General features: G+C 47.3%; 1 protein-coding gene across 6 annotated transcripts in view; it reads left to right on the forward strand.

Moving 5' to 3' along the window:
- The window catches only part of SNX29 (sorting nexin 29), a 509,507-nt gene that overhangs the window by 195,225 nt on the left and 287,258 nt on the right, over positions 1-27,024 (forward strand). For 5 of the 6 annotated variants that reach the window (XM_027612456.2, XM_027612457.2, XM_035722380.1 and 2 more), the window contains one exon: positions 2,417-2,499. In XM_027612456.2, the coding sequence (XP_027468257.2) occupies positions 2,417-2,499 (83 nt within the window). Of the gene's footprint in view, positions 1-2,416; positions 2,500-17,751; positions 17,863-27,024 lie in introns of all 6 variants that reach the window. The other variant, XR_004819376.1, reaches the window with a different exon arrangement.

Genomic DNA, 27,024 nt, shown 5'->3' on the forward strand with positions numbered 1-27,024 from the left:
TAATCTATCACATCTAATTTTGCATATTCTGCCATGTGGAAGATGCTCTGCCATGAACCCTAGTTAAATGAGGCCATGAAGAAATGCAGATAAATTGCTTTCCCTAGTTTTCAGGTCCTCTGTGACTTGAATTCACACGTGGAGAGGAGGTGTAGGTTGGGATGAGTGACAAGACTCTGCCGAGGGAATCCAAGAAAACAAGCTATATGATCAACGTGTATCAGGGAACATTTCCCTTCCCCAAACCTTTCCAGGACTTGTTAGTTGCTTAGCTTCAGATGTTTGCTATTCACATCACAGATGGTGGAAGTTGCAGACACCTTTACAAACATCCGTGAGAAGCTGTCTAGGAGGAGGGAGGGGGGGTGATTAAGGGACTCCTCTGTGGTTCACTCTCTAGAGCTTCTGAGATGAACGCAGCCTTCTCAGGTGACACCTAAGTATATGCTAGACTCTGCAGTTGGTGATGTTCTTTCTGCCAAAAGTACAGAAAAAATAGCAAACACAGGGCTGAAGTGTAGTCACATGCATGGAAAACAATACTGACGATGGGCAGTTGAAGTTTATACCCTGAGTAAATGTGTGGCGCACATCCATACCAAGGAGTGGCATTTGCATCCATAAATAGAGGGAGTTAGAAACTGCCTGTGTGGTGAATTGTTAAAGAAGATGACCTGGTTGCGGAAAAATTTATAATACCCGGTTTCACAAAGTAACCTATATTTGAGTGTATTGGGTTTGTAGTGACTATATGAGTGTGGAGGAAGTCTTGACATGTATATCTGGATTTTCACCACTGGTTACCATGAGGAAGGGGGGTGAGTGGAACAGTGAACAAAGGGAAAAAGACTTCAAACAAAAAAATGAAAGGAGTGCGAGAAATGTTTCACCCAGGGAAAACAGATTAACTTTGTGTGTGTGCGTGTGCGCGCGCGCATGCCTAGAGAGAGAGATGATAGCATAACTATAGAAATGTAACTGGGATTGATTTTAAGGTGTTGGGCTTTCAGCTGACTTTTACATTCCTGCTTAAATGTCCTCTGATTGAGTATTTTGCGATGAGCATTTAAATTTTTATAAAAGAAACCCAGTCTTAAAGCTGTATTCATATTGAGGAAATGTTCTCTTATGTTTATTTATTTTTTTAAAGATTTTATTTATTTGAGAGAGAGAGAATGAGAGAGAGAGAAAGCACATGAGAGGGGGGAGGGTCAGAGGGAGAAGCAGACTCCCTGCCAAGCAGGGAGGCCGATGCAGGACTCGATCCAGGGACTCCAGGATCATGACCTGAGCCAAAGGCAGTCGCTTAACCAACTGAGCCACCCAGGCGCCCTCTCTCATATTTGAAGGCACTCAGGCTCAAGACCTTTGGGTGAGAGGAGGAGTAGAGTCAGAAAATGTGGAAGAGGCAACTCTCCCTGGGGCGCTGATGACAAACCAAGTTCAAGTCCCAAAGGAGATGGAGAAAAGCTCTTCTGGGCCTTGGGGACAGAGACACCTGTGTTTGTGTCTTGGCAATGTCCATTTCTTATGACCTTGACCTTGGCCGTGTGACCCTAGTCACAGACCTTATCTGTGTCCCAGTTCTTCTTTATAAATTGAGGAGAATACTATTGGGTCATTGTGCCTAATACATGACAGGCATTTAAACATTTTCCCAATGAATGAAGAATGAACGAATGCATGCTTGATTCAGCAAAGTCACTTAGGTAAAGTCTGAGCTGTGTGACACTCAAGAACTGGTAGTTTTCTCCTTCTCATTCTTGTGTTCTTTTCCTCAGCCAGTGTACCTGGGGTTTGACCTTGGTAGAGTAGGGTTTTGATGGAGCCTGAGTTCTGTGTTCTATGGTGTAGAGTCTTGTGTGGAGGTGGGTGTGGACCAAGCTGCTGGTCTTTATGATTCCCTTTCCTCTTCTGTAAAATAGGTGTTGTAATGACACATCAGAAAGGTTAAAGGAGATGATAAAGACTTCACATGATGCCTGGTAAATACTAAATGTTCATTGCATGTAGCTGCTAATAAAAAAAGACTATTCCCCAGGTTGAATAGGTGGTACTTAGTATATGCTTCCGTAAATGGAGAGAATATTACTGGAGTGCCTGACACCGAATAGGCACCTAACAGCTTGACAGATTCAGATAATCCGAGCACAACCATGTCCGCATCCTGACTTGGTAGGAACTGGATCCAGTTAGCATTTGCTTTCATTATGAATGAACGCTTGTTGCAGGCATTCTGCAAATGTGCCCTTGCTAGTGTAGTCTTCCCCAGCTAGGATTTCTAAAACAAAGAATGTATTACTATTTATAAGACGAGCCCCATGTGTTTTCTTTACACAGATTGACTCCCCCCCCGACTTAAGTCTAAATTGCCAGTTTTTAAAAATGTATTTTTTTAACATTCTTGTACCTGCAGAGAAAACGAGGTGCTCAAAGTCCAACTGAAGAAATACGTAGGAGCTGTCCAGATGCTGAAAAGAGAAGGTCAAACCGCTGAAGGTGAGGGGGAGACTGAGCTTGGGTGGGAAGGGGGCCAAGCTTTTTCACCTTCCTAGTCCCTGTGCCTGGTACACAGGAGCCACTCAGCATGGGATGAGTGCATATGCAGATGAATTAGAGAAATAGTGCTGGTCAGAAACTCTGGAAAACAAATTAGATGGAACATCCGGCTGTGTATTCTTGGTACATGCATAACTCATGTCCTAAGACTTAGTTGCTGGATTACTAGCAACGGTTGTATTAATTTGTGTGCCTAGGGAGTTTTATGTCTGAGGTCTTGAGATACTTGCCTGGTAGAGAACATTGCAGCATGATTAAGTCCCATCAGGCCCGTGGTGAAAGCAATAGAACCCCAAAGTGGTGGAGAACCCGAGCTGTGGAATTAGGCTGACCTGGTTCCAACCCCAGTTCTGGGTAAGTTCCTTCATCTCTCTATACCTTAGTTTCTCCATCTGTAAAATGGGGTTAGTTGACAGTCCCTACCTCATGAAGTAATCCATGTAGACATCTTAGCATAATACCTGCTATAGGGTACGTACTGAGTAAATTTTAGCTGTTGATATTATTAGTCAGAAATACAAGTAGAGAGAAAAATGATTACTTGACCAAGATTGCACTAAAGGAGGTGATAGCATAGGCTTCGCCTCTCTGCATTTTGGCTACAGTTTAACTGTCACGAATCAACTAAAACTTGTCTCAGTTTGGCTGGAATAAAGTATATTTCACTTTGGCTGAAATGTCTTGCAGCCTTCAGCCAAATTACCATTAAGAGATTTCCTTAAACACAAATGAGCTCTTGGGATGTAGACATTGTAACAAAGGGGTGGACCCTCCAGGCTCATAGGTCTTGGGAGTCTGCCAAACCTGCATTTGAATCTAGGCTCACCCAGTATAATTTGAGGTGTTGGAGTTATTTTGCCATCTGTAAGTGGAAACATCCCACCATTGTCAATGGAGGTAGTTGTGAGGATTTACTGAAACAATGAATGTGAAGTTTCCAGTATGGCACCTGGCCTGTAATTGGTGTTCAGTAAATGGTAGTTATGTTTCTTTGTAATAGAGGGAGACAGGATTGGAGTCAGGATGTGATTTGCATACTAATAACAGAAAGGCTTGAATTTTGTTTAAAGCTTTTGTGTTGATTATGGTCTCTGGTTGGCTTCAACATCTTGGTTATTATTATTAATTTTTTATCACATGCCTTGCTTGGTTCATAATTGGTCTATAACTGTTACCAGTCTAGGGGTTATCATTGCAGAATTAATCATGTCTTCCTCTGTGGGCTCATCACTTTTTCAAACAGACACTGCTTTTATGGCCCTGAATCCATTTTACCATGTGTTCTGGGGGTGTCAGTCTTTTGACTTTGACTCTGCATCTTTTGTTTCCCCAGCACCTAGCTTTTGTAGTTGCTCATTCCATCCATTATGTGTTTTGAATGAGTAGTGTTTGTCTACCCTTTACCCTTTCCGGGCAGCTTCAAATCTGTTTCCTTTGAACTTTGTCACCCTGTGAAGAGTAGGATTTTTCCTCTATTTCAATTTTTTGATTTTTCTTTATTTTTTAGAAAGTTCATTATTGGAGGCTTAGGAGAGCTTAAGGGGCTCATATGTGTATCTAGGGTGGAAGTGAACCCAGGTCATTTTCCTCTGAATCCCTGGTTCTTTGCCTTACAAAGTTCTTAAACTGAAGTCCACAGAGGGCATTACCTGGGGAACTTATTAAATATGCCTGTTCTCAGGGAGGAAGAGCGCTGCTCTTGTCGGCAGTGGTTTCAGTGGATCTAGGATGGGCCCCACGGTTGCACGTCCAGATATGTGACTCTAATGCACGTGATACATGGATGGCACCCCACCGCCTTTTGAGAAATCCGTATTCTGCTTGCTCAGAACTAGGGTTCAGGGCAGTAAGAATATTAAACCTAGGAGAAAAGAAGCACTGTTTGGCTTTTGTTTGATTGAAAAACGTCAGCACTATAAAATACATTTCAGAGTATGAGCATTATTAGAGTCCTTCCACCGGCATGTGGGTATGTGGAACCCACAATGTACAGAATAGCTTTCTGTGGCAGCTGTAGTTGCCCATCCTGAGGCACAGCCTGGATGTTCTGAGCTGAAGTTGGGGATGCGCCTTCGGGATGCTGAGACCGCCCTGGATGGATCGGAGCAGAGACCGTGTGGAGGGTCTTGTACTCCTTGTGACAGCAGTCCTTCCTGCGAAATTCAAGACTATCTACCTTCTCAGTGGGTCATCTGTCACTGCAAGGTTTATCCGAAAGTCCTCGGGTGTGGGTGTGAACTGGTGGGTGCTTGGATGTGACTTAGGCCCTGTAGTTCATGCCTTTCACTCAGAAACACTAGTGCGCACCTGCTCTGTGCCAGGCACCGTGAAGCAACCTCATGAAAAGGTACTCTTTTAAAGAGCTTTAACCTAATTTTCAAGTGACGTCCTCTATTAGTCAAGCAAATTGGGGCTCACTCCTCAACCCCAGCTAGTTGCTGACTCATGTTGAACTACTGAGTGTGTGTCCTTGTCAGGCTGTGGTAACTTGGGGTGTCTTGGCCAGGCTGGGATGGCCAGGGTTGTCTGGGGAGTTGGAGGAGTAGGGGGAGGGAGAGAGGCTTTTCCCATTCGTTATTTCCTTGGCTCCTGGTGTTACAGGGGTGGACATAGAGATGTATACCAGCTTCCTAAATTCTAGGTGCGAGTTCAGAATGCATTTTGCACAATATAAGCCTTTTAGTTTGAGGTTATAAAGATTCTTTTTATCGTTTCGCAACAACTTCTTTATGAAGGTGTGAGCTCTCATCAGTAAGGAAAAGAGTGAAAAAATAATTTGAAGCCCCAAATACCTTCAGGGTTGAATTTATTGCTGTGGCTTATGTTGGGACCCCCACCTTCATTGTTGTGGAAAAATGCCTTCAGGATTAAAAAAAAAAATTAATGGACCATTAGAATAGATTGTTACAACATTTAATTTTGTAGATCTCAGATTCCCATTGTCATCTTTTTTTTTTTTAAAGAATAGTATTTTCCCTCTAAGAAAATTGAGTTTTTTTTTTAAGATTATTTATTCATTTGAGAGAGAGTGTGTGCACAAGCAGGGGGAGTGGCAGAGGGAGAGGGAGAAGCAGACTCCCCATGGAGCAGGGAGCCCGATGGGGGTTGGATCCCGGTACCTGGGGTCATGACCCAAGCTGAAGGCAGATGCTTAACTGACTGACCTACCCAGGTGCCCCGAAAGTTAAGGTTTAATCAGCAAAATACTGAACAGCATTTTGGCTGCCCTCATTAACTAACTGAAGGAATTTTTTGTTCCTAATGTGGTCCAGAAGTGTGAGGTTGGGTTATTCACCACTCAAGTGCTAGTTGGCCTTGCTGAGATCTGATTTCCCAGAAGCTTATGCCTTCCATTGAATATTTGGATCTCTCATCCTGGCGTGTACTGTCTGCTCCCCATCTAGCTTTTGAGCTGTGGCATGAGGGCTGCCATGTCCACAGTGAACTGGCTTGACCATTAAGCTTGCAATGTGGCTCTTACTTGGTGTTTAATTGGTTCTGTTAAGGAATTCAGACATTTCTCCTCTCCAGCACAGGGCACTTTCCCTTACTGAGGGAGAGCAGGAGATGGCTCTCCGGACTTCATGTTTCCATCTATGGCTTCTCTGAAGTTTGAAACCTAATACATCAAGTTGGCTTCTTGCCTGGAGAAGGCCTTCTGGCAGCTCCCTGAGGGGCCTGAGGAGCAGGCAAACCCACTCAGATACTTGCTAGGGTGTGTGAACAGGACTGGCTCATTCTCTCAAGAGTGAACTCAAATTGGCCAAGCACGCAGAGAATGCTGTGTAATCAGAAGAGCAGTTCATTCAGTGGTTAGTGAGAAAGCAGATGGCGAGTAAACCAGGAGCCCAAAACTGACGCTCAGGCCCATCATTCCTTTGGGTTTACCAATTTGGGGAGCTGGAGTCTCCCCTGATGGTGGCTTGTTGAGTCCGAGAAGGGGCAAGTAGTTCGGTGCTTCATCTGTTGAGCATCCTGATGGCTCCCACACTGGGGGAGGGAAAGGTCTTGGCGCTGCAAGCCCATGGAGATGATGTTCCCTGGCTCTTTACATGGTCCTTTTTCTTTTCTTCCGGCTTGTGGTTTAACAGGGTTCCGTGCTAGTTCTTTCAGATGGTAGTTGAGAATTCCCTCTCTCACCAGAGAATGTGCGTGTGGGGTTTTTCTGTGAGATTTAGATATTTGGTACTTGCCTCATAAGCAGTAGTCAGCAGATAACTTGGTTTCAATTTAGAGATGATCCTTAATCTTTGCTTGTCTCCTTTCTGCTCCAGTTCCCTGTAAGACATAGACACAGGACTCTCCAGGAAACTCCAGCTTGACCTGTAGCCACAGTCCCCCTTCCCTAACAGACTCTGACCCAGGTGTAGACCCAGGGACGCCCCTTGTGAGGGATTGTTGGGTCTGTAGAATTCTCACCCAGAGTGGACTGAGAGAGAAGAAAGTCCGTGGGGGTAGGTAGTTGACTTTTTAATCAACTCCACCCAATTGAGAATCTCACCAACCAGCTCTGAGCGTATTTGGCTGGTGGAAGTCTCCACGGGGAAACGCAGCCTCTGGATGGAGGCGCTGTGCTGAGAGCCGTGAGGACTGCAGCTGGGGAGAGGCCTCTTGAGGGGGAAATCCTGTCAGGGCTGCGTCGGGGGCGTGGTGTGGCGAGTGGCACCTCCTCCATTGCATCGACCATCTGGAGAAAGAAGGAAGGCTTGTTCTGTCAGGGTCCGTGCGTCTTTGTCCAAGGTGCCATTTCCTCCTGAGCAAGTGGCCCTGTGTGTGGCCCATGAACGACGCTCACAGCCACAACACTGGGGAAACCGGCACTCCACATGGTCCTAGCAGCTCACGATGGATGTGGGTGGGTGAATGACTTCTGTGGAAGGACACCATGGACTCCCCTGCACAACTGACAGGGGCCATGTGACCTTTCTGTGACTCCGTTTCTTCCTCTGTAAAACGGGAATTGCAGTAGTGACTTCCTTATGGGGTTTTAGGGAAGATGGAAGTGGGTTAGTACATGGGAAGCAGTTAGCATCCTGTCTGACACCAGGCACTCAGTACATACTGGCCACTGATGCTCTGGTCACTACCTCTACCTCTCTCAGCCCTTCTGTACGATCCTAAAGTTAGGATGAAAAGAGTATGTACTTCATGGGCTGTTGAGAGGATAAATAGTAATTAAATGAGATAGTGAAGAGAACATGCCCGTGTCCGGCTCTGGGATCTAGAAGATGCTCTGGTAGACAGAAGGATGGTCCCCCAGGGACGTCCATGCCTGGTGCCCAGGACCTGTGGATATGCTGCCTTAAGTGCCTTAAGCAGAAGAGACTTATTGGATGTGGGTGAGTGAAGGATTTTGATAAGGGGAGATGATCCTACTCTATCCAGATGGCCCCAGTGTAATCACAAGGGTCCTTACAAAAAGGAGGGGGAGGGCCAGGGCGGGAGAAGATGTGACAACAGAGGCTGGAGCGAGGCAGGGCCCCAAGCCAAGGAGTGTGGGCATCTTCCAGAAACTGGGAAGATCAGGAACTGGGTTCTCCCCTCGAGCCTCTAGAAGGAACATGGCCCTGCCGACGGCCTGATTGTAGACTGTGAGACATTCGAGACTTGTGGCATCCTGAGCTCTAAGGTAAGAAATTAGTGTTGTTCTAAGCCACCAAGTTAATGGTCGTTGGAGCAGCCGTGGGAAACCAACACAGAGGGTGAGTTGAACTGAGGTATTAATTTCACCCCTGATGGGCATGGGGACCATCGTCATCAATGTCTTACTCCACTTGTAGTGGGAGGTTGAAGTTTTGAAGGTTGGGTATTGAGTAAGAGGACCCCAGATGGACGAAATGGGACCTCAGGGAGATCTGTGGCTTTGAGTGGCAGCACACGTGGGTCAGGAAAGCCCACTGTCCCTGACACGTGCCCGTGCATGGCGTGCTTGTCTGGCCCAGCAGTGGGAGCCCTTGCCCCAGGCACACACTTGCCCCACCCTAGGGTTGCCGTCACCAGCCCCTGTGGGTGATTGCTGTCACCACCTGCTCTGGACATGGGAGGTGAGGCCTCCACGCTGCATGGTTGGGCCTCGCTATCTGGTGGACCATTGGTGTTACTTTTTCTTGGTGTGGTCAGTGGTGGTGTGGTCAGTGGTGGAGTGGTTGATGGTGGGGTGTGCAGCTGTGGAGGCCAGTGTCTCAGTGTCCCACAGGAGGACCTTCGGGGCGGGGGGGAGCTCCTGTTATTGTTGGAACCCCTGGATCAAAACATCTCTGAAGACAGGCACTTCAACATTTTTTTAGGCCAGATAAAACTGGATTTTATGACTGTTGTAGTCAAGAACTCCGAATGACGAAACCATAGGAAAGGGGAAGCCATATGTGAACTGTAGTTAAAAAAACAAAACTGTGTGTGATGAGAAGAATCTGCTTCTAGGCATAAGCATAAGAAGGGTCATATGGGGTCTGGCACATGGCTGGTGTGCCGCTGGAATGAAGCCCCTTCAACTCGCCCACGGCCGTGCTCTCCGGAGCTGCCATGGGTCTTCCGTCACCTACATGCCATGCAGCTGGGTCCTACAACAGCTCCCCTGAAATGTCGCTTCATTCATGTCATGAACATGTGTGGAGCACATACCATGGGTCAAGGACTGCTCAAGGCACTTTGAACACAGCAGGGAAAAGAGCAGATAAGGTCCCTGTTCTTGTGGTTTGTAGAGGGCAGTGCGGGGCACAGATGGCGAACACCGAAGGGGGTGAACCATTGAGGTACTCCGACATACCGATAAGCTCTGTGATGAAGATAAAGTAACATAAAAAATGAGCGAGAAGATTCAACATGACACAAGGTGGTCAGAGGAGGTGACTGCTGAGCAAAGACCTGCCTGACAGGCTGGGGTCAGCCATGTAGACACTGGGAAAGAGCATTCCAGCAGAGGGACTGAGGCACTCGCGTTAAGAACCAGTCTGGTGTGTCCGAGGAAAAGCCTGATGGTCAGGGTGAAAGAAGGAGGTGGGAATGGAACATGGCAAGAGTCAGACCACAGCCAGCACTGGAGGCCATCATCAAAAGGTCTGGAGTGGCTTTTAAAAAGCAGACTGATGTGATCTTATGTTTCCATGAGGTTCCACGTTTACCCTACTGCAACCAGACAGGAGCACATACACAGAATCATGAACTTCCTTGCAACTGAAGAAGCCTACTTCAGACCAAGACATCTTTGCCTCTGTCACCAGGGGCAGGGATGCGAGGCCACCCAAGTGGAGATGGCCCAAACCTGCAATAGTTTAGTCCGCAGGACACAAAGTTACACCCCGCATGCCCAAGACACATGAAAGCTGTAGGAACCCCCTCGCCCATGGCCATCCATCTCCACAGAATCAGGGGGTCTCAACTGTCCTGCCCTATCTTCTTGGAGCCCAGGTATAAACAGAAGCCCATGAGAACAGGGAGCACATACACTCTTGAACAGGGGATCAGTTTGTTTTGTTTTGTTTTTTTAAACTTCTTCTGTTTCTTAGAGTCAACTTTGTTTAAATTGCTCCCAAGCTTCTCTCATCTGTCAGGTTCCTCCCACTGTACCTCCTGCCTTGCTGCTGATGACTCCGCTAGCCACCAGCAACAGGCCATTTTCTTCTCCCTCTATCCCTGAACCCACAACAGATTGATTAAATGGAGCCACTGACAGGAGCATGCTGCCTTAAATCCATCCCCAGGGAATAAGATATGGTAGCCAAGGCAGAGGAGGACAGCAGAAGATACCTAACGAGAGGGAGGGCAGGAGCAAGAGCCTCACGAGACACACCAGACACTTTAGCATCTAGAAAAACGGACTCGAACAAATAAGAGCCCCTCACAAGGACAGGATGGACTCCATAGCCAGTAAAGAGCTAACGGTTTGCCATGAGCATAGGAACTACGGAAGCCCAAACTCAAGCTTAAAAGCAGGCAGGGGAGATTGGTGGAATTTTTGCTCTTAGTAACAGAAAGCTCAAGGCTAGGCTGCCTTGTCAAGCACAGCTGCATTCAGGGGCTCCAACACCTCAGCTCCTGTCCGCCACCCAGCTCGGCTCCTCCCTCTACGCAACGGCCTCACATGGACACAAGAGAACGACAGCGGCCCCAGCCTTCCCAGCCCAACAGGAAAGAACTGTGTCCCCGGCAGCACCAGCCCTCTCCCTCAGTCCCGAGAGCCTGCTCCGATTCCCAGGTAAACACTCCCCAGGCGAGCCCAAGAGAAGCCAACACCAAGCAAGGTTCTGTTGAGCAGGAGATGTGGTAAATTTCTCAAGTCTGTTCTTTGCTCTCCCCAGTGTTGGCGGGGTGTACTGGTATGTGTTTAACCACTAGTCGTCTGGGGGAAAAGGGCATGATTTAGGGTGCTAGCTGATTGTCGTGGTGTAGATGCTCCCACTGTGGCTGATTCCTGGCTGCCAGCCCTGTGTCCCTGAGGGCCGTGCTGGGAAGAATGTACACGCTGGGCTCCTGTGAGCCGCCGTGCCCCAGCCCCCGCACCCCACTGGCTGCCCGATCTCAGGCAGGCGTTCTCATGCCGGCAAGAGGCTGCCTGAAGCTCTAGGTATAATCTTCTCAGCAAACCAGCAGAAGAGTGTGCTTCTCTTCCCCACCAGTTTCCTTGTAAACGGCTCTGCCAGCTTTCTCCCACTTAGAGCGGATCCGTGGTTCTCAGTCTTGGCTCCACATTGACTCCCCTGGGGAGTTGTAAACACTCCCCTGCTTGGCCCCTGGGAACCACTGCCTTGGGAGGATACTGCTCTCAAATTAGTGAAGTTCAAGGTCAGCCAGTGTGCTACAGATGTGCCAGCAGGAGAGGTCTCAGACCAACTGAGGCTCTGTCTTTTTTTTTTTTTAATTTTTTATTGTTATGTTAATCACCCTACATTACATCATTAGTTTTGGATGTAGTGTTCCATGATTCATTGTTTGTGCATAACACTCAGTGCTCCGTGCAGAACGTGCCCTCTTTAATACCCATCACCAGGCTAACCCATTCCCCCACCCCCCTCCCCTTCTCATTGAGGTTTTGATTTGGATTTCCCTGATGCTGAGCGATGTTGAGCACTTTTTCATGTGTCTGTTGGCCATTTGGAGGTCTTCTTTGGAAAAATGTCTGTTCATGTCTTCTGCCCATTTCTTGATTGGATTATTTGTTCTTTGGGTGTTGAGTTTGATAAGTTCTTTATAGATTTTGGATACTAGCCCTTTATCTGGTATGTCATTTGCAAATATTTTCTCCCATTCTGTCGGTTGTCTTTTGGTTTTGTGGACTGTTTCTTTTGCTGTGCAAAAGCTTTTTATCTTGATGAAATCCCAATAGTTCATTTTTGCCCTTGCTTCCCTTGGTGATGTTTCTAGGAAGAAGTTGCTGCGGCCAAGGTGGAAGAGGTTGCTGCCTGTGTTCTCCTTCAGGATTTTGATGGACTCCGGTCTCACGTTTAGGTCTTTCAACCATTTGGAGTCTATTTTTGTGTGTGGTGTAAGGAAATGGTCCAGTTTCATTCTTCTGCATGTGGCTGTCCAATTTTCCCAGCACCATTTGTTGAAGAGACTGTCTTTTTTCCATTGGACATTCTTTCCTGCTTTGTCAAAGATGAGTTGACCATAGAGTTGAGGGTCCATTTCTGGGCTCTCCCTTCTGTTCCATTGATCTATGTGTCTGTCTTTGTGAGGCTCTGTCTTTGATCTCCGATCTGGGTTTGGCCTCAGAACCTGTCTCCACAGAGGTTCCACCACTTAAGAAGATGGTGGGTGGGTAGGGGGGAGGGGTGCAATGGAAGGTGTTCACTGCTGTCGAGTTCACACGGTACTTGTACCGTGTCCACCCTCGGCCCCCCTCAAGGACCCACGGTGGGTGTCAAGCACATCTCCTTTCTTTCTGTAGTCTTTCCTTACCCTGCAATCTTGCCTGTTCTCCTTCGTGCCCAGAGTGCCCTCCCTCTGGGCACTGCTCATGAAGCTTCAGTGCAGTCTGGCCACGTGCCCCCAGCCTGACCTCTTCCTGATCTCTGCTCTTGGCTCATCCAGTTTCCCTTTTCGGGAAGTGCCATTTCCCTTCCTCTCTCGTCAGGCCAGATGTTGCTTTTATTCTAAGAGCCTGCTCTACTCTTGTCAACATAAAGAAATCTAATTCCACCGATCCTTGGGTTTGTTGAACTGTTGCACTTAAAAGCAACAATCAAGGTCTGGCATTTGATTGCTCACTCTCATGAGTTTGTAATCCTGTCTTCTGGGTGTGTAGTCTGTCTGACCACACAGAGGATCATAGAGACTTCCTTTTGTTTTGGTGTGTGTTGACCAACTGCACGATAGGTATGTGATAAAACTTTGTTGCCAGACTCCACCCAAGTAATCTTAGGAGTGATTTCAGAGTAATAGGCACATTGGTATAGACGGGAACAGCATTATCTGAGAAAGAAGAAAAGTTTGGGGAAGTGATTTTACTTGAAGAGGAAGAGAAGAATTGTTCTCCCTTTTTCCAGGACTGACCCACACCACTCTGCCCATGGCCCATGGGTGGTCCCACCCAGATGCAGAGGGGTCTGGGGACTGTCGTCTCTGGCTGGGCAGCTGCTTCCCTACAAGGGAAGGGGAGTAGGGGCTCGTGCCAGTCATGCTGGGTACTCATTTGATGCTTGTGGCGTCTGTTTTCGAAGCCAGTTGTGTGGTTCCTTAAAAGAGACCTCATACCCAATGTGCTTATTTTGGGGCTTATACCCTTTGGAGTCTAGGAAGGAGTGCTTGTAAAGGTCTGCAGTAGAAAGAGTGTCCAGGGGCATCTGGGTGGCTCAGTTGGTTAAGCATCTGCCTTCGGCTCAGGTAATGATCTCAGGGTCCCGGGATCGAGCCCCGTGTCGGGCTCCTTGCTCTGCGGGAAGCCTGCTTCTCCCTCTGCCTCTGCCCCTCCCCTTGCTCATGCTCTCTTTCTCTTTCTCAAATACATAAAAATCTTCAAAAAAAAAGGGGGGGGGCCAAAAATGTGGCAAAGACGTGTCTGTAAGAAATATTGATTCCTTTATCAGTCATTAATTGGGATGAAGAGACCATGTTGTACCTACCCATTGTTGAAAGATGTTTCTGGTGTCCCCTTCACGTCTTGGCTTGTTGATGGTAAGAAAAGATGCCCTTGGATTCACTCAACAGATATTAATTGAACACTGACCATGTGCCAGGCACTGACCTGGGAGTACTTCTGTAAATGGCCGGTACAGGCTCTACCTCTGAGCTGACAGCTTAGTGGGGGAGACTGTAAGAAGGTAGGCAAATAGATCTTTATAAATGATTCTCTAGGAATCACCTAGAGAAATCTTTGGTTGACAGTGGAAGAAAAGGTTCCATCCATTGTGTACGTGGAAGGTGCTAGACGCTGTGCCAGGTTCTTAGCTACAGCATCTCTGCAAGGTTGGTGCTCTTGTTATCCCCATTTTACAGATGTGGAGAAACCAAGGCTCTGAGAGATGGTTGGGGTCAAGGCCACCATATTAGCGTTCTCCAGAGAAACTACTGCATATACACATACGTGCAAATATGCACATGTAGAGATGTGTATCCGTATACAGGTCTCTGTACATGGATCTGCCTACATGTCTGCCTGTCTAGATTGGATTGATTTAAGGAACTGGCTCATGCTATTGTAGAGTCTGGGAACTTGAAAATTTGGAGGCTGGCAGGCTGGAGACCCAGGGAGGGGTTGTTGCAGTCCTGAGTCTGAGGCCATCTGGAGGTGGGATTCCTTCTGGGGAACTCAGTCTTTTAAGGTCTTCAGCTTAAGGCCTGTTTCCCTTTTATTGGTTGAGGTGCACCCACATTATGGAGAGGAATTTGCTTCACTCAAAGCCTACTGTTAAAATGTTAATCTCCTCTAAAAAAAAAAAAATACCATCATAGTGGCATTCAGACCGATGTTTGACCAAGTACCTGGGTGCCATGGCCTGGACACATGGGTACGTGAAATGAACATGCCAGTCTTCTGCCTAGGAAAAGGCCAGGCCAAGGTTATAGCCAGGTCTAGGCTCAGTGCTTGCTTTCCCCGCACCCCTACACCTCTGTTCTCTTGGTAGTGTCCTGCGTGGTAAGATCTGTTACATTGTCCTGGGCCTCAAAGGTGGTGGTGTGTAGGCGCTGACCAGGAGCTGCCTGCCTGTGTGGGGCAGCCTGGGGTGGCGTGGCATCTACCCCTTCACTTTATCCAGGAAAAGCTCTGCTCTCTTCCCCTCCTCTCCCCGGAAGACTGATGAAACCTGTTCGTGGGCTGCCAGCCACATGCGGAGCTGGCTCAGAGCAGGGGGGCCTTGGAACTGGCCATCAGACTTGGGGAGACACCACTTCTCCGTAGTGGTAGAGACCACGCATGCTACCTGCACCTCTTTCCTTTTTCAGTGAAGGCTCCTCCTTCTACAATGAAAGGAGAGGAGGTGCGTGGAGGGAGGCAGCCGTAGGTTTTCCTGCTGGTGGGATCTGGGTTGAACCGCCGCGCTTTGACTAGTTCTAAATTCTTGGAATAAGGTTTTTTTGTTTTTTTTTTTTTAAGATTTTATTTATTTGTCAGCACAAGCAGGGGGAGTGGCAGGCAGAGGGAGAAGCAGGCTCCCCGCTAAGCAAGGAGTCCGGTGCCAGATTCGATCCAGGACCCTGGGATCATGACGTGAGCAGAAGGCAGATGCTTAACTGACTGAGCCACCCAGGCGCCCCTGGGAATAAGTTTTTATTGCAGAGCTTCTGTGTGTTCATTTGAGGAGCAGAGATGATAATGTTGACTTGATGCAAGCATTTGAAGTTTCAAAGGGATGACATATGTCAAGTGCCAGGCAACTGTTGATGTTATTTTGGATTAGAGATGCATTTTGAAGGGTGTCCAGGCTGCAGAAGGTCAAGGCACATTAGCAGAACACCTGTACATTAATTTCTGAAAGTGGGTGAATAATTGTGGTGATAATTGTAGAGTAAATCTCCTTGAAAGCTTTGCAGTCCTGGTAAAACAAAATTTGTGTGATGAGATGGTTTACTGACCTTTAAATCACTATCTGAACCGGTAGCTCGGTATCTGGCCCCTTTGGCAGTGCTCAGTATGGCAGCACCCAGGGAGCCATTCCTGGGACAGTGGCCCAAATTCTGAATTTTTTTTTTAATGACAACTTACTAGAAGAGTCTGGGGAATAAGGTACCCAACACCCAGTGTACTCACCACCCAGATTTAACAGATAATTTTCCGGATTTATTTCAGATCAATAAAAATAAGTTTTAAGTGTCATTTGGGATGTCCTTACTGATGACATCCATGTGTTTCCAGATGAACACTGGTGGGTGGCCCGGCTTGTGTGGCCTGCCTCACTTAAGCTAATCCTGAGGATTTCAGAGGAGGGTTAGAACTTGGATGAGCCAAGCCAGGCTCCTCACATGCCCACTTCTGGAAGGGGGTGAGGTGGGAGCAACTTCTCCTAACATACTGGGTTGAGAATGGGGGCGGCACTCCCCTGAAATAAGGATGGATACTGATGTTAGGGAGCAAGAACACTGAGGGTTGTGCAGCTGGAGAGATGTGGGAAATGGAGCATCTCCGGAATTGTTGTTTAGGAGAGGTTTGATGGTTTTGTTGGGTAGGGCTTTGGAGGCATTGTCTTGACACTGCATCTGCATAGCATGAGCTCTGTTTTGGTTGAATTTGTATGTTCATTTGGGCTATTGTATCAGGTGGACTAGGTTTGGCTGCATTAAAAAAACAAAAAAACAAAACCCAATCAACAGTGACTTCCACAAGATTTTTCTCTTATCACAAGTCTGGAAACAAAGTCTCATCTAGGGCGAGTATGATGCTTTTATGATCATCAGGAATGCAGACTGCTTTTTCTTTGTGCTGAACCATCTTCAGTACACAGTTGTTTTATCTTCTTGATTGCCTCATGGTACCCATATGGTGGCTGGTGTTCCAGCCATTACATCTGTATTTCAGGCAGGTAGAAGGAGGAAGTGGATAAGGGCAGAACGTGCGTTTCACAGCCGAATTCTATAAGGATTTAAAGCTTGAAGGATAATCGTGCTTTAAGGAACTTCTCAGGATACCCGCCCTCCATAACTTATACTTAGAACTCTTGGGCCTCCCCTAATTGCGAGGAAGGCTGAGAAAATGTGATAGCTTAATTGGCACATAAAGGGGGGATCATGAATATTGGGAAGCAGCGGCAGTCCCTGCCCCAGGTGGCTTTGGGGAAGGTGAGGCTGATGGAAACTCTGTGGGAGAAGTTGGGGGAGGGAGCTTGCCAAGGCTCCTCCCACCCCCCAGACCAGCCCTCAGTGCCATCACTATGGAGAAAAGCTTCATCAGAGGTCATCATGGCAAGAGGATCTGGTCCCGGTTTCTAGAAGTGCCCATGTCTCTCTGGGGACTGCCATAAAGGATAGTGTTTTATTTGCTCAACTTGATTTCATCCTCTGCAGGTTGCTTTCCCCTCCAAATCACTGCAAGAGCAATTGCCTGGAAATACCAAGTATCGATTCGTGATTTTTGTTCATTTCTTTTTTATTGTTTGGTGGGAAAAGGAGGCCCAGAAACAGAGCAGGAGCACTGGCGGGGCCTCAGCTCCCCCTTTGGAGGCGGAGGCCCAGGCCAGACGTATATTTATCATTGTCGCTGTCCCTTTTTAGGGCTGCCTTGATGTTGCGATTTGTTGTGCAGTTTGTCAGTCAGCGTCTTGTTTGGTGTTCACGTCCTCTCCTTCCAGGAAGCTGACAGGTGGCTTGTTCTGTTAAATGCCACTTTGGTTCTGAAAGCTGCTGTTAGAAGTTTCTAATTACAGCTTTCATCAGGCATCCGGTCATTGTGCTTTGCTTGAGTGGGTAATGATGCCTTCTACCTCAGATGAGAGTGAGTTGTCTAAGTGTTTTTTTTTTCTCGGACTGAATAGAAAAATAGACCTCCTGTAAAGAGAGAAAGCTGATCTCCCGATCTGGGGTTATTTCACTGGTTTACAGCCTCAGTTTCACTCTGCGTTTCTGTAGAAATACACTCCCTCCCCCCACGTCCTCCATGGAATGTCTTCTCACCTGTGTGCCTTCTGTTCACTCTGTCTAGAATCTCCCTGCTGCCCGCACACCCGCATTCACGGGCTTCACCGCCCCACCGTCATTCCCTCCAGCTCTGTAGTATTGCTGCCTATTTTGTACTTTAAAGTTTTTATTTCTTCCTTTCTTTAGTGACCCATTCAGTAAACACGTATACCAGGATGTGTACTCCTCCAGAGTAGCGACAGACTTGGTTTTGATGCTGTTGTGCAGCCAGCTTTGGAAACAGACGCCTGACCCCTGGTAGGTGGGGAGCAGCTGGTTGATGAGAGAGTGAAGGAATGAATGTCGTTGAGCGCTTTAGAATAATAGCTAGTGTGGATCAGGCATCCTATGGCCTGTCCCGCTCTAACTGCTTGATAGGCAGCCTTCCCGTGAGGCCAGTACTATTACCGTCCCCCCTGTACAGGTGGAGGAAACTGAATCTTTAAAAGGTCAGAACATGCAGTGGGGCCACAGTGGATGAAAGCCCCTGCTGTCCCCGTGTAAGCACTTGATTGTTGTTATTGTCAGCAGCACGGTCCAGTGCTTTGCTCAGGGCGCACGGCGGGCAGATGCTGGGACTGATCGTTGTTGTCCCGACACAGAAGTGAATGACGCACAGTGTGTACCCCTCTGGAGCCCACAGACTGGGGTGACTGGGTGGCCCCCAGGAGAGGGGGCACCCGAATTTCTTCCAGCCTTCCAAGCCAGTGGGCAGGACAGGACGGGTTATGGACATGGAGCCATGCACCGGGCTTCCTGGGTGCACTCGACCGCAGTAATTGGGAGGCATTCTGGGTACGTGCTGTACCTGAAACTTCTCACCTTGCTGCTCACCCCTTTACTCTTGCATTTCTCTCGGATTCATAATCTCCCTTTTCCTGGGACCCAGTCCCTCCAAAAACACACCCTCCTTGCCCGCAGGTGGAGCCAGTTAGGCCAAACTCAGCTCGATCTTGAATTACTTGTGCCTTCATTTGCGCCTGGTTTGTCTCATTATCCAGCTATTAGCCGAGCGCAGGGGTCCCCCCTGGGCAACCAGGAAAGGTGCCTGCACAGTTTGAGGCCTTGCTTCTGTGCTCCTGGCTTCCTTCTGAGGAGTAAAATGAAGGGTTTGGAATAGACAGTAAGCAAATGTACACCCATGGGCCGAAAGCAGTCTGCTGACCTGGTAGCTTGCCTAAAAATGGTTTTTCAGCAACTTTATGGTTTGAACAGCAATTTGTGTTTTCTTGTTAAAAAAGAAACCATATGCGTTGTAGAGCAGGTAGGAAGAAAAGATAAGCAGAAAGGGAACGAAAAAGAAAAATCACAACCTGTCAGGCGTCACTAATAATCGGGAACGTATCCTTCTAGATAGGTGCGGCACTTTGCCATGTGGCCTCTCATGGGACAAACCCTCCCCCACCTGAAGATTTTAGTGATCTCTGACCCCATATGACACACGGACCTTATGGGCTAAGAGAAGAACTGATGGCATTAGAAAAACCACACATGATAAATAATTTAATAGTGAAGTCGGGCAGCAGTACGGTACGACTGTGAATTACATCAGGTATCTGTCAGTGACCAGTCACATGAGTGCTGAGTGCCAGGGAACAGGGTTTGATGGGGTGCAGGCTGGCTGCTTGCTGTCTTTCCTCCTTTCTCGCCTCTTTTCCAGAGTAGAGTGGGACAGTGTTCATGAAGGCAGCCAGTATTGGAAAGTGTTAGAACATGAAGGTGAGACCATGGGTTTGGCCCAGAAAGTCCTAGCTTTGTCCTTTGCCGGCGATGTGACCATGGGCAGGTTACTTGGCCTTTTTCTGCCATTGCGTTTCAGTTTGGGTAGTTTCTGTTGGTAAGTCTTCCAGTTCCCAGACCTTTTCTTCTGCACTTTCCCTATGATATGTTCATGGGGTTACACCGAGCTGTGGGGGATAACTGGGAAATGGTCTTTGTTTCCCATCCCGATAGTCAGGTGCCCGGCAAGAAATATTGGTGTTTTTCTAGCTAAAGAAGGAAGAATGGCTGTTAGGGCACACAAGCCGTTTCTGCCAAGCTTCTGAACTAGCAGTTACTTTGCTTTGCCATGGGGGAGGTGGTGGTGCCGGCTTTGCCTGCTGTGGCAGTAACTGGGGCAGCTTCAGGAGGGAACTGGGGAGAAGTAAAATGTGAAAGATGCTTTCTGCCGAACACTTGTGAAACTGTCCCTGTCAGAGTGAAACAGGAGAAACAGGAGTCCTCCTTCTCTTGATGTTCAGGCAATAAGGTGCCAATTTCTTTGTGTCCCGTGCTTATTTGTGCTGTGAATCTAGGGTGCCCTTGTAACGTGCAAGGTTGGATTGACCTTGGACGAAGGGCCTATTGATAGCTACTGGTCAGTGCTGTGAAAATTGGATTAAACTGGAATTGAGATCCAGGTGTGAGTCCTGACTTAATGCTCAACGGGTGTCCTTTTGGGATGGCTTTCCCTCAGCCTTTGGTCTCCCATTGGGAGGGGAGAAGAAAATTAATCCGCTTGGTTTCTCATGACTTGGTGTTACTCTTTCCACCATTTTTTTTTTCTTTTAATTGAAATTTGTAGCTGGAGAGTTCTTTCTGGGACACTTGGCATCCAATTAAATATGAATAACAGAATCCCTTCTGTTACTTGCAATAATAAAAAATTGTTAAATGTATTAGAGAATTGATGTTAGTGAAATCAATCACTACATACCTTGTATTTCATACCTTGTTTTTTAACAATTGAATATTTTTGAAATCTTAAAATTGAGTTATATATACTTTTTGTAAGAAATCCAACAATACAGAGATATATGAAGTTAGTCACCCAATACTACCCATTTTAAACAATCAGAATTAATTGACGTATGTCACCTTACACAGATCTTGACAAACATGTACCCTCCCACCCCACAAGAATGGGATTACGGTCTCTATCAGAAATTGGCACACTCTGGTCCATGGGCATGCCATAAGTTTGTGTAAATAAACTTTTATTGCCACTCAGCCACACCCAGTTTTTATGTATGTCTGTGTGTGATTTCTCGATAGAACAGAATGTTGAGTAGTACAGCAGAGAACAATAAGGCCTGAAAACCTGAAAATAGGTTCTATCTGGCCCTTTGAAGGTTTGCTGACCCTTGATCTACTGTTACATCACTTAATAGTCACAAATCTTGCTCCAGATCAATTGATGCAGATCTAAATCAGTCTTTTTTTTTTAATTTTTAAAGAGATTTTTTTTTTTTTTTGAAGATTTTATTTATTTATTTGACAGAGAGAGCACAAGTAGGCAGAGCAGCAGGCAGAGGGAGAGGGAGAAGCAGGCTTCCCGCTGAGCAGGGAGCTCGAGGTGGGGCTCGATCCCAGGACCCTGGGATCATGACCCGAGCCGAAGGCAGACGCTTAACCAACAGAGCCACCCAGGCACCCCTAAATCTGTCTTCTTAATATCTTTTTATTAGAGTCCATCATGCAGCTGTGATAAAATCTGATTTTTTTTTTTATTTGAAAAGATTTATTTGAGAGGGAAGAGCGATCGTGTGGCTGAGGTGGGGAGGGGCAGAGGGAGAGAGAGTCTCAAATGGACTCCACCCTGAGCACGGAGCCAGATGCAGGGCTCCATCCCAGGACCCTAAGATCGCGACCTGAGCCGAAACCAAGAGTTAGATATTCGACTGACTGCACCATCTAGGCTCCCCCACTGTGGTAGAATTTTAAAGATCATTAGGCATATAGAAGACATTTAGGTTGTTTCCAGGTTTTTGCCACCACAAACGGTGTTGAAGTCAACGCCACATATGTGTCTTTATGTCCAGGGGGCTTCACATTGCCGGGAAAGATTGACAGAAGTCCAGTCATTAGCTGTAAGCCTGACTTCTACTCCCGTCAGTTGCCTTTTGGTTTAAAACCAATAACAGAAGAGGTTTTCCAGTCCTTTTTGACTATGACTCATGATAAGAAAGGTGCTTGTACGCGCACACCTTCTTGTGTTAAGGAATTGAGACAGTACCTTCCTAGAACAATACTTAACCTTTACTATGTGGAAAACATTTTTAGGTTTTATATCCTATTCTATTCCATCTTTTCTTTTTAAGGAATTTATTTATTTATTTATTTTTAAAATTTTGTTATGTTAATCACCATACGTTACATCATTAGTTTTTGATGTAGTGTTCCATGACTCATTGTTTGTGCATAACACCCAGTGTGCCACGCAGAACGTGCCCTCTTTAATACCCATCACCAGGCTAACCCATCCCCCCAGCCCCCTTCCCTCTAGAACCCTCAGTTTGTTTTTCAGAGTCCATCGTCTCTCATGGTTCGTCTCCCCCTCTGATTACTCCCCTTCATTCTTCCCCTCCTGCTATCTTCTTCTTTTTTTTTTTTAAACATATATTGCATTATTTGTTTCAGAGGTACAGATCCGTGATTCAACAGTCTTGCACAATTCACAGCGCTCACCGTAGCACATACCCTCCCCAATGTCTATCACCCAGCCACCCCATCCCTCCCACCCCCCACCACTCCAGCAACCCTCAGTTTGTTTCCTGAGATTAAGAATTCCTCCTATCAGTGAGGTCATATGATACATGTCTTCCTCTGATTGACTTATTTCACTCAGCATAACACCCTCCAGTTCCATCCACGTCGTTGCAAATGGCAAGATCTCATTCCTTTTAAGGCATATATTTATTTTGAGAGAGCGTGAGTGGGGGTAGGACAGAGGGAGAGGGAGAAGCAGACTCCCCACTGAGGAGGGAGCCTGATGCGGGGCTTGATTCCAGGACCCCGGGATCATGACCTGAGCCAAAGGCAGATGTTCAATCAACTGAGCCATCCAGGTGCCCCTATTCTGTTCCATCTTAACAAGTAGATGTGACTCAGTGAATTATCTTCCCCACCCCACTAAAGGGATGCAACCTGTAGTTTGAGAAACATATTATAGAAGGGGGTAATACTCCAGAATCTAGTAATATAGTTAACACGTTCAGTATTTTCTGTGTTTAAGGCCATTCCTCCCTCCTTCCCTTATTTTAAGGTATAAACATTATTTCTCTTACTGAAAAGCCTTACATGTTTTAGCTCATGATGTCTTTATCCTTAGTTTCAAGGTGGGCACAGACCAGTTCTCTTTGGAAATGGGAATTGTCCTTTGGTCTTAATGGTTCCCTGAAGAGAGTGACTTAGGGGCTTTGCTGCCATGCATTGTGGGTAACTGTCCTTCCTTGGATCTCACCCGGTCCCTCCTACATACATCCCAACCATCCTCTGACCCCAGCATTCATTCTCTCTCTCTCTCTCTCTCTCTCACACACACACACACACACACACACACATACACCACACACACACATACACCACCACCACCACCACCACCACCACCACCACCACCTGCTGCCCCTGCTGAGTACTCTTGAGTTTTGGCCTGGACCAGCTGTGAGCGCTGCTCTTCTCTCAGGGTCTGGGGAGGCCTCCAGCCTTGTTTTAGTAATAGAAACTTCCCCTCTTTGGCAAACAATAGAAACCAACTGAAGCCAGCAAGAAAGTACATTATCAAGTAGAAGTAGGTCTACGGTGCAGGTACGGCTGGATCCAGGTATGCAGACAGTTCACCAGGAGCATGTATCTCTCTGCCCCTTGGTTCTGCTTGCAGTGTAGGTTTGTGTCATTTTTGGACAGGTGTTCTCTCCTGGAGGGAGGAAGAGGGAAGAGATAAACAGGGGTCAGAGTCAGCAGCACCCGTTTGATGTCCTGAGAGGTGTGGATTTTATCCTCAGGCTTGGGGCGCCTGGTGAAAAATTAAAAGTGGGAGGTGACATGAGCCAATTTCCCTGTTTCCTCCCCTCAGACGAAGATCTGCCTCACGTGTTGTGTTGTTTCTGTGCACGACACAAATGATTCTGCCGTTAGAGGGCTGGTTACTTTTAGACACCTAAAATATTTTTCTTTTCCTCTTTTTTTTTTGAATTTTCTGACATTGTTTGAATTTAATGATTCATATTACGAATTATTCATGAAAATGATCTTTTAAGCTTCTTATAATAGCTGAAATTATCCTTCATTAGATACTGACAGGTCCTGTGATGGGTGTAATTATAAAAAAATATTCTTAGGCTAGCTATATTCTGCAGTGTTAAAATTACGCAAATGAGCAAGGGATAAGAATAGAAGCTGAGTAGGATGGTCAGATTTTATGGGAGCCGGGGGGTGGGGGTGGGGTGGCAGCTCTGCAAATTTTCTAAAAAGAAATAAATATGTGCTGTACACATTAAGTACGTTTTTATTACAGTCTGCCTCCATGCTTATCCTTTCCTCATTGGCAAGGGAGCGAATTAATTTTAGCGCCCTGAATTGTTTGTAGCTCCTGCCCATATATGAATCGCACAAAGGAGAATTTTTTTTTTTTCCTCCCCTTCCTCCTTCCTTCCACTCAGCATTTTCTGCAAGGCACGCTGTAGTATTCTGAACGGCTGTGAGGAAAGGCTTGTTGCTGAGACAGGGAGCTGAATGGGGAGGGGGAGAGATGGGAGAGTGGGGGCAGGAAGCTCCTGGGCTCCAGGATGGCCCTCTGGCTGATGGAGCCTGAGAAATCACGACCGCCCCTCATTCGGGTCCCAAGGATGGCCAAGTGGGATGTTCATGGCTTTTGTAGGGATCCACCTGCTTCTTGGAACGAACTGTGGCCACTCTGAGGGAAACACTGGACAGGGAAAGCACCAAGCGGCCCATTGCATCTGTTCTAAAACTGCAGCGTCCCGCGTGACCTGGCCCTTCCTGCCTCTCTGAGGACTCTGTTGGTAGTGCCACCTTTCTACCCCTTTTTCGGGTGGCCCCAACCCTTGTTGGGTGCTCTATGGCAGAACCCCTGAGAGAGGGGGTGGTTAGCAGGGCACCATCACGGACTGTGCAATCTCCATCCAATTCTTAAGTAAAGCCCATGGAGTGAGTGAACCCTTAATTCTGCATCTTTAAATTGGACCGTTCACCAAAATGTGGGTAGAGAGAGTGATTAAAAAAAAAAAAAAAGGAAAAAAGCAAACATTTAAGTAGTGCTTACTGTGTCAGGCACTGTTTGAAGAACTGTCCATTTAATCTTCTTATCTTAGATGGTAGATGCCATTACAATCTTTGTTCTGCAAATAAGGAAAATAAACAGAGGGCTTAAGTCACTTCCTCAAGATCACACAGCAAATTAGGAAGGCTAAGTAACGCTGGTGAATTTCCATTGATTGGGGTTGGGAGCGCGGGGAGAAACCCCTGACCTGCCCACCCAAGGGGTTTGCAGACAAGCTTGGGTTTATTCAAGGGGACACGTCTTCTAGATTTCTCCTTTCTCTGCTCCTCTGGTTTGTCTTCATCCAGTCTCCCATCGAGGCTGTGAGCCCCCACTGTGCTGACACTGCCTCTTGTACGGCCCTGTAGGATGCAGATGGCTTGGTGTCCTCCTTACCTTATAGCTGAGCACCCCTCCTTGCTGTTTGGGTTTCTTCCAAAATGTGCACCAACTTCCTCCTGCTTTCAGAAGACAAGAGGGAGATGTCCACTGTCCGCTGTATCTTAGACCGGAGCTAAAGTCCCGGAAGCAAACATTTTGGGCCTTGTGGATGGTGTGTCTCCTTGTCTTCTTCCACTTTTTTCCCTCCTCCTCCTCCTCCTCAAATGTGCGGTGTTTACAACAAAGTAGACTGCAGGCTGGACTTCAGCCACAGAGTGTATTTTGTCAACCTTTGTTACAGACATTGGTGTTAAACCGCCTCTTTTTAAAAAAACTCAACTGTCCTTGTCCTTGTGGGTCTGATTTTTGCCTCAGGTTTTTCTTCTCACCCTTATCATGTTGCCTTTTTTTCTGAAGTGCTGTGGACCCACTTTTATATTTTCCGCCATTGCCCATTTATCTCCTGCCCCTCTGGCCTGTCCTTGTTTTGCTCCAGCCACACTGGTGCTCTGGAAATTTCTCAGAGATCGAGTGCTGGTGGAATGAAGGGTATTAGTGATTCTTCTTCAGAGTTTCTTTCTATAGTTTCCATGGTAGACATGCATTGCTTATATCAGAAGAAAGTCTACTTGATGAAAAGGTAACCTTCCAGCCTCTGTGTTGGCATCAAAGGGTTATTCATTTGGGGCGGCTTCTCCCTGAGCTTCCAGTGTAGGCGGGAAGCGGAGTGGGGTCGGCGCACTCCCTGGGGAATGAAGCTTTCCGGGTTGCAGAGTGTTGTGCTCTTATTGATCCTTTGGCAGCCTTGTGAAGTCACCAGGGTAGGTGTTCTTCCTCTGACTTTGTGAGAAAACGGAGGCACAGCACAGGGTTCTCTCAACTAGCCAGTGGCATGGCTGGAAAGCGAGTTGAGGTCTTGGGCTTCCACATCTGGGGTTTTGGCCATTGCCTCCTCCAGACCTGAGGAGTTCTGGAACACTCTTTCTCAGTATGGGTCTGGGCTGAGAGGAGGGTTTCAGGAGTCCGACCGTGTGGAGGTGAGCCCCGCCCTACAGCTCAGCAGCTGTGTGATGTTGGTTGAGCCACTTCCCCTCCCTGGACCTCTGCTTTCCGACGCATAAAATTGGAGATGATACTAGTACTGCCCTTATGGGGTTGTTGTGACTATGGGATAAAATCAGTGAGATCATGCCCTGTAAACAGCACTGTCAATGCTCTTTCCTTCTATAATCTTTATTTTTAATTGTGTAAAATATGTGTAACAAAATTTACCGGCTTAACCCTTGTTAGGTGTGCACTCGGATAGACACAGTCACGCTGTTTTGCAACGAATCTCTGGAATTCTCTTCAGCTTGCAAAACCAAAACTCTAAACCCATTAACCAACTCCCCATTCCCTTCTTCCCCAGGTCCTTGCTGTGCTTTTAATTTTTTACTTTTTATTTTTCTTGCTGTGCTTTAAACAAACAAACAAACAGGCGAGAGCAGGGTGCCCTCAGTGGAATTGAAGACAGCTCTGCAGTCTCTGGCTGGTGGTTGTGCTGTGGGGCGAGGCCATGGCCCAGGGGGTGTCTCCCTGCCCGGCTGTCCTGGCGCCTCCCTGTGAGTGCCTACTCTTCCCAGGCCGTGGGCTGAGCCCCTCGTGGGCCGAGTCTGGCGCAGGCCCTCACACAGGGCTTTCCAGCATGTTGGCACGGTTCCCCTGCTTTGCATCTGCAGAAGTGGCCTCTCGGAAGGACTGTGGCTGACAGGGCCAAGGGACAGAGGGGGAGAGCCAAAGCTATTCACCCTCCCCCGGGGGAGTGGCTTTGCTTTTTTGGGCTTCTCATCCCTACCATATCTGTTGTTGTCGGAGAGCTGTGGTGAGATTTGTTCCTCATTTTTTCCCTCGGTCTGTGAAATACCAGTCTGCTTAGTAGTAGGTGATCGGGGCATCTGCATCAGACTCAAAGACCGAGAAGTGTGCCTCCCTCCCTACCGCTCCTTCCTCCCTTTGTTCCC

Source organism: Zalophus californianus, chromosome 10, assembly GCF_009762305.2.
Source record: "Zalophus californianus isolate mZalCal1 chromosome 10, mZalCal1.pri.v2, whole genome shotgun sequence".
NCBI lineage: Eukaryota > Metazoa > Chordata > Mammalia > Carnivora > Otariidae > Zalophus > Zalophus californianus.